Here is a 7,994-nt window from a genome sequence, read left to right as displayed (position 1 = left end):
TGTCTTTCAACCCTAGCTACTGCCAAAATGTACATCATCAGCATCATCATCATCAAGTTCATCACATCCATGCATGCATCCCCTAAACCACCCCCTCAAGGGCACCACTACACCTTGTAGTGATACTTGGCAAGGTAGTTGCTTAGCTAGAGGACGCGGTGTAGCTCGATCATGCCCACAAAGCTGCAAACCTGGGTCTTGTGGTCGACGAGGTGGCTCACCTCCGCCATGAGATCATCCTCGGCGAAGCCAAGCATGTCTATGACGGCATTGTACAGGTCAGGGTGCATGTCCGTGGGCTTGTTGTCCCTGATGGCATGTGCGACGTCCTTCACAACAATAGTCATGTTGGTGAAGGCCACCATCTCATCATCGGCGAAGGCGCCTCTCTTCCTCTTGACGGCGGTCACCTTCTCAGGCGCGTCGGCAACCTTCTCAGGTGGCCCATCAAGGTTGATCGTGTCGGACTCGTGGGTTTCAACATCCTCAAGTGAAGGATTTGCTGCAGCCGAGCCCATGGGCTCACTGGATCCCATGGCGTACTTGCCGGTGGCGAGGCCGAAAGTGAAGATGGTATGCATCTTGTCGTAGTTGACAATGGGCACATTCAGGAACTCCGCGTCCTTTGGGTGATCCTACGATATGAAGGGACAATGATGTTAGTTATGGTCGTCATTGATCAAAAGAGTTAGTGAGGTGGACTGAGCATGCTCACTGATACGTCCAAAACGTATCTACTTTCCCGAACACTTTTGCTATTGTTTTGCCTCTAATTTGTGTATTTTGGATGCAACTAACACGGACTAACGCTGTTTTCGCAGAACCGTTACAGTGTCTCGTTTTGTGCAGAAATCCAACTTTCGGGAAAAACCTCGGGATTTTGACGAAAGGGCCTATTTTCCCGGAATACTGACGGAGCCAGAAGGACAAGTAAGGTGGAGGCCCGAGGGCCCCACACCATAAGGCGGCGCGGCCTAGGGGGCCCGCGCGGCCCTATGGTGTGGCCCCCTCGGCCGGCCTCCGACGCCCTCCTTCGGACTACTTATTCGCCTCGACCTAAAAACGCACGGAGAGAAGTCGAAGTCGCGGAAACCCTCCGAACGCCGCCACATCGCGAAACTCCGTCTCGGGAGCCGGAAGTCTCCGTTCGGCACTCCGCCGGGACGGGAATTGGAGGAGATCATCGCCATCATCACCGCCAACGCCTCTCCATCGACCGACCATGTTTCCCCCATCCATGTGTGAGTAATTCCCCGCTGTAGGCCGAAGGGGATGGTAGGGATTGGATGAGATTGGTCATGTAATAGCATAAGATTGTTAGGGCATAGTGCCTAGTGTCCGTAGATGGTACTTTTATGATATTGTTGCAACTTGTTATGCTTAATGCTTGTCACTAGGGCCCGAGTGCCATGATCTCGGATCCGAACATGTTATTATTTCATCATGATATTCATTGTTTATGGTCTTACACCGCAAGTTGTATACACATGTCGTCGTCCGGAACCAATGGCCCCGAAGTGACGAAATCGGGACAACCGGATGGAATGGCGGTGACGTGAGGATCACATGTGTTCACGAGTGTTAATGCTTTGCTCCGGTACTCTATTAAAAGGAGTACCTTAATATCCGAGTAGTTTCCCTTGAGGCCCGGCTGCCACCTACTGGTAGGACAAAAGATGTTGTGCAAGTTTCTCATTGCGAGCACGTACGACTATAATTGGAACACATGCCTATTGATTGATTAGTACTTGGACACCGTTTTATTATTATCTGCAAATGCCCTGCTATGATTGTTACATGAGTTTCTCTCATCCATGCAACGCCCGTTATCCGTCCCCGTGCCTACAGTATTTTAATCCACTACAAGAAATGTGTTAACTAGTGACCTTCTCATAGTGACCGTGGATGAATTAGTCATAAATCTATGACCATTTGGCACTAAATGGTCTTAAGGAATTTGTGAGGGTGCAAACCCTAAATCATTACGACCATTCCAGTTAGAAAAGTCATAATTTCCTAACTTGAATTGGTCATAGAGAAAATGATACGGTCCACGACCTTATTTTTAGCGGATTACCGACCAATTTAATAGGTAATGGCGCCTAATTCGGATGGTTTAATATGATTGGTCGTCCACCTCACCAGTATCACCTACCTGTCGTCTTCAAATGTTAACTTTCGATAAGGTGGCTAGTTTTAGACCTGCCACTAACAAGTGAGACCCACATACCGACCTAGAGGTGTAAAATCAACCAATTTTAGTAGGAAGTGATACACAAACACATGCCCCTACCAAGCTGGTCCAAACTTATAGGCTGCCAATAAAGCGAATCAAAAAATCACTTTCGAGGGATTTGAACCCTAGACATGCGTGACCCTCAAAATATGGTCAAAACGACAGTGAGCCACCATTCTTTCCCAGGGGTTGAATATTGCATAACTCTTTGTGGATCTCTGATGAAACAACTACCTGTGAACCTATTTTTTTTTTTTGTAAAAAGTCATAAGCAAGCTATCAAGCACATGTAGTTCAAAATTGACCCACTTCAAAATTTGTCTTTTTCGTGGGCACCACAATAGCCAATCGGAAGACATGAAGAGCCTACCCAGGGATGAGCTCCCGAAAGACCATCTCAGCCGTCGAGAAAACCTCCATCCATCAACCGAAATATTACTACTACCTATGAGTAATCGCGCGCGAAATATTTGCTCACGCGCCAAGAGTCTAAATTTTAGACCGAGCAATGGCCAGCCCAAAATATGAGCCCATAGGCGGGAGACGAAATGTTAGCATGAGGCCACATCTGCGAGCCCTGCCGAGCCCCACGCCCCCATCCCATCCAACAGAACTACTCTCCCCACGACCTAGTACCTACCCCTCTCCCAGCGCCTCCTCCCTTTTCCTCCACCTCCGCCGCCTTCCAAGATCCCGGCGAACTCCGGTGACGCCCTGCCCCGCCGATCCCCGCCCCTGAATCCTCTCCTCCCCCTCTTTCTATTTCACCCCATCGAACTTCGAAATCGTCCGCCGCAACGCAAACCCTAGCACAGGATCCAGGAAGAGCTGTAGGAGGTCCATGGCGACGGAGGCGCTCCGGCAGCGAGCGGTGGTGTCCCGGCTAGGCGATCGTCTACATCGCACGGGACATATGCGGACGGCCAGCGAGTCCTGGCCTTCACCGACGTCAGCGACCCGAGGGACTGCAGCTCGCGGACAACCGCGTCCGGGCGCCACGGACTGCTCCGGCGCCTACCACCCCTCTTCCGCCTCGTTCCCCATCCAGGCCGGCTTCCACCAACCCCTCCCGAACGAGCCCCAGCTGGAGATCGACACCGACGCCCTCTTCCCTGCACCACAAGGTCGACCTGCCGGTGGTTGCCCTCGCTGGCGTCCTGTGGCAGGCCGATGCATGTCGACCTGCTGCTCCTCCTGCCGGCGACGTTCACAACCACGATCTGCTGCTGGAGCGCACTCACCAACCTCCTGCTGCTGTTGAGGTACTCTACTCCTCCTCGAAGTATCTTTCCTAGAATTTGTATCTTTCATTTCTGTGGTGTAGTAGTAGGGAAATCGTGCATGTATAATGTAAATCGATGTGTGCATAGGTAGTGGGTGCATAGGAAACCAATTGTCATATTTTGCTTTAAAAATAGGCATCAGCTCTCACATTAATTTGCTCTATAAAATGGATTGTATCTAGGATGTGCAGCAGCTCTCTTCACTTCGGTCGAAGTGCAGTCTTTTCACGCATCCATTTCGAACTGTGCAATCTGGTCTGGTCCTGATCGTAGTTGTAACGGTGACAGACATGAGTTGCTTCCGGCCGGCCGAGGTATTATAACACCTCTTCTTTTGTTGCGGTAGCAGAGACCTGGCAAAGAGACTCATATTTATCGTCACCCTTCGGTTGTAAGTTAGTGTAAGGACCTTGTCACTCTTGACCTCTCTTCCCACATAAAAAGAGATGAACACTTACACGGGTCTCCAAACCGGTGTTGAACTTAGGCCTCACTAACTCGTATTTCTGCACTCTTCTCTTGCAAAGATATCCTTAAAAATGGTGTACATTCAGTAACCTTCAGAGTATGCGTATACCTTCATTTCTGCAGCACTGTCTTGCATGATAGCACCATAAACTGAAAATTAAAACAACACTAACTTCGGTACATAAACTATGAACGAATCAGTGCATGTTTTTCGTCATCTACATCAATTGTTTTTCGTATATAAAAATTTACAGTATGCCAAACCTCTGCTCTGCATATCTTAGTTTTCACTCGATATTACCTTTTCCTGTATCACATGTTATGTTGATAGATCCTTGTAACTGTATATAATATCTATGGCTTTTTACATTCCTTTGAATTTCTCTATGTAGACAGTTACTGCTAGCAGTACAAAGAAGGGTGATCTGATACTCGGTGAGATCCAGTCACAGATCAAGAACAAAGGAATCACTATAGATGTGAAGGCCAACTCAGCATCTAATGTACCTACCTCTGTCTCTCTCTCTATATATATACTTGTATCCGTTATGTTAGTATTGTGCAAACAATTCCTACAATATCCATACTTATGATGAAATAAACTGTGACCAGTTTGTTGTCTGACTGACTAGCATTGAACACTGTAATAATTTCGCCGTGAATTCAAAGTCTTGGTACTGATTGCGTTGATCTATTTGACAGGTCATTACTACAATTACCGCTGATGCGTATGCGGCACCAGGGCCGAAGACCATCTTCCGCTTTGCTGTTCCTGGTCAAAAATCTGGAAAGGTAGTGTTTTGACCCTCAATGTATTTGTGTTGTAACTGGAAATTTATTGCTTAGTTTTATTTTTTACCCTTTCTTTGCAGGTCTAGCTCCAGTACTTACATGATTATGCTGGTATTAATGCAAGCATTGGTTTGACTGCTAATCCTGAAAGCAGCCTCTCTGCTGCACTTGGAACTAACGCTCTAGCTGTTGGTGCTGATGTCTGAATCAAAACGGATGACCCATCTGTCAGCGCTGGTGTGTTTCCTTGTTTCCCTATCTCGATGCAGAAACAACAGGCATCTCAAGTGTTTGCAACCGTAGTTTCCAGCAAACTGATAGAAGTAGCTATCTAGCTAAAGTTACTTGATACATGTTGCAGTAGTAGATAGTACATGAATAAAGTTGGCGCTCCCTAGTTATCTACTCGACTAGACTACATGGTCAGTTCTGAACTAGTATTTGTTCATGGTTTAGTTTTCGTCAGGTTCTCTGTTGGCATCATATCCCACTTATTACTGACGTACACATAAATTACCATGTTTACTTTATGATCACTGCTTTACATGTTGCTATATGTTAGTTAAGAATATTCTAACATTAATTACCATCTATTGTTCTTTATCTCTCACTGATGTACATATTGCTAGCTGTTTAGAACCATTCATTGCTAGTGTAATACTCTAGTGGTAGTAATACATCATTATCTCTAGCGCTCGTCATATAGAAAAGGTATCTAGCTCGTCCCTCTAGCACTCGTAAAAGAAATCCTTGTCGTTCTAGTTTGATTGCCTGCCATAATTAAACCAGATTCCGCAAGTTATTGTTCTAGTTTGATTATCTGCTGCTCATATAGTTATTGATGTGGTTTGATGGTTCTGCCATAATTACAACTTTTTGTGTTCTGTTATAGTAATATATCATTATCTCCTCTACACAATCCTGGACTTGAACTGAAATGACCTGTAGCAAGGTATGAGAGCTCAGAGCCAATTAATGCTTCTCTGTTGTAGCTGTTGGCATGAAACTTAACATGTAACACCACTCAATGGCAATGCCATTGTGTTTTGCACTTTTGTTAGTTTGAATTTGTAATCTGCTGCAATATTGTAGGCTTGCAAGCTGATTCTGGACACTTTTCTGTTTACATGATGGTGCATATTTACTTGATAGCATCCTAACTTTTTTGCAGTGAACTGACCATGCTCAACTCCTGGTTCTTGATTTTTGAATGATAACAAGATCGTTATGGAAACTGATGTATGGCCACTTAATGTCCTTGTAATTTTGCAAACAGTGATAATTTCTCTACATCAATTTGATTGCGATCCCACAAATTTGAAGTTATTTGTGTGAACTGGGGTCTCTTGTTTCTATAAGATTGTGTTCTTGACTTCTATTTAGATGATAAAGAACATTCAGTTCCGCCATTTAGAGCACATCAAATTTTCATATTAGTTTATTTTTGAATGATTGGCATTGACTCTGCAGCATGATTTCATTCATTTTCTAGACTTCAGAGTTCTGCCATTGAGTTGATAATTATGCTGCCAGGATACTGCAGCATGCAGTCACATTAAATGTTTCATTTTTAATTGGCTATATCATTCACAGTTCTGGTTTTGAAGATGTCTCCTTTTGAATGTAGTTATTGTTAAGATGGTGCATTGTTTGTAATAATCTTTTATCAACAAGTATTTACATTTTTAATTGCAAAAAATGCTATTGATTGTGCTTATAGTTCTGTACTTGAAACAATATTTTGGTATCTGCATTTTTCACCTTTATATGCTGAAATGAAAGGAGCCACATCAAACTGTAACTTGTGGTCGTGCTGATGGCATTTATTCTAATTTTAATATATGCGTTCCTAGTTGTCTGACTTACAGTTTCAGACTAATTCTTGCCATCATTGCAATTTGTATTGTCTTACGACATTATTGATACACATGTTGGTAATTATTCTGTTCATCAAACTCTAAAAGTGTTGCATTTTGAACTCTTTTACAGGAGCTCCAGGTTGAAGAAATTTGAAGCCTGAAGCCCTGCAAAGCAAAGAGGAACTACTTATCATTAGTGCTAGTTGTATTAGTTCGGCACAGAATGGCCATCTATGGAAAGACTGTAATAGGCTAATGTTAGCTATTATTTCAAGTATTTTGCAGGCTAAATTTAAATATTTTTCAATTATTTTGTATGTCATATGTCTTCCATTTGAAAAATTTGTCTTTGGTTTACTGTCAGAATTTAGGACGGGACCAATTTGTTGAAAATGGTCGAGGCCTCAAAATGAAATGGAATATGAAATGGCTGGGGCCCAAATTGGAAATAGCATGCTAAACGTCTAAGGCCCATAGTCGAATGGAATGCAAAATGGCAAAGGCCCAAAATAGAACTGCCTGTGAATTGGCTAAGGCCCAACAAAAATACATAGTAAAAGGCCAACACCAAGAATAGAAAAGGTTGATTTCTTAGGCTTGGCCCATGTAGATGGCTGAAGTGGACTGGGCTGATTTTCATCCACGACCATTTGGTTAGGTCACAAATTTGCCACGTAGGATTTGCCACGTTGGATTTGACGTGGACATGCTAGATAGCGAGTGACCAAAATTTTGGTCGTAGAATCTATGACCATCAATTTTGGTCGTAGAGGACTACGACCATTTAAAAAAAAAGGTCGTCGTGCGCCGTCAGTGACGCTCAACTGACGACCAACAGTTATTGGTCACGGCGTGGTCATAAATGGTGCACAATGACCTTCCAGCGACCAATATGGAGGGTCGCTAGTCACCATATTTCTTGTAGTGATCCTGCTGTTTACTATAATCACCACTGCTGTCTTTGTTACTCTGCTGCTGTTATTTCACTACTGCTACTACTATAAAACTGTTACTACTGATAAACTCTTGCGAGCAAGTCTGTTTCCAGTGCGGTTGAATTGACAACTCACTTGTTAAGGCTTTCAAGTATTCTTTGTCTCCCTCGTGTCGAATCAATAAATTGGGTTTTACTTCCCTCGAAGACTGTTGCGATCCCCTATACTTGTGGGTCATCAAGACTATTTTACGGCGCCGTTGCCGGGAGCATAGCTTTATTTGGAAGTTCACTTGGATTGATATTGTTACGCTGCAAATTCTCCATCATGGGTAAACCTCGCGATACTCAGGTCGCCATATTACCATCCACTACAAGAAAAGGTACAACTACGAGTACCTCTGCTTGCTCTTGATTCACCA

At 44.2% G+C, this 7,994-nt stretch overlaps 1 protein-coding gene across 3 annotated transcripts; it reads left to right on the top strand.

The window, feature by feature from the left end:
- Positions 1–3,794: 3,794 nt before the first annotated feature.
- On the top strand, positions 3,795–7,003 carry LOC124698059 (mitochondrial outer membrane porin-like). 3 transcript variants are annotated; one of them, XR_007000873.1, is made up of 6 exons: positions 3,795–3,833; positions 4,380–4,490; positions 4,690–4,779; positions 4,860–5,016; positions 5,951–6,018; positions 6,769–6,981. XR_007000873.1 is itself a non-coding variant. In XM_047230582.1 (4 exons), the coding sequence occupies exons 1-4, from the start codon at positions 3,810–3,812 to the stop codon at positions 4,863–4,865; spliced, it is 231 nt and encodes a 76-aa protein (XP_047086538.1). In that variant the 5' UTR covers positions 3,795–3,809; the 3' UTR covers positions 4,866–6,519. The 3 variants fall into 3 exon arrangements, 1 of the variants encoding a protein (XP_047086538.1); XR_007000872.1 differs by having other exon boundaries at positions 4,860–6,018; positions 6,769–7,003; XM_047230582.1 differs by lacking the exon at positions 6,769–6,981 and having other exon boundaries at positions 4,860–6,519.
- Positions 7,004–7,994: the final 991 nt, after the last annotated feature.

This window comes from Lolium rigidum, chromosome 3 (genome assembly GCF_022539505.1).
Source record: "Lolium rigidum isolate FL_2022 chromosome 3, APGP_CSIRO_Lrig_0.1, whole genome shotgun sequence".
NCBI lineage: Eukaryota > Viridiplantae > Streptophyta > Magnoliopsida > Poales > Poaceae > Lolium > Lolium rigidum.
This window is presented reverse-complemented; position numbering and strand designations above follow the sequence as displayed.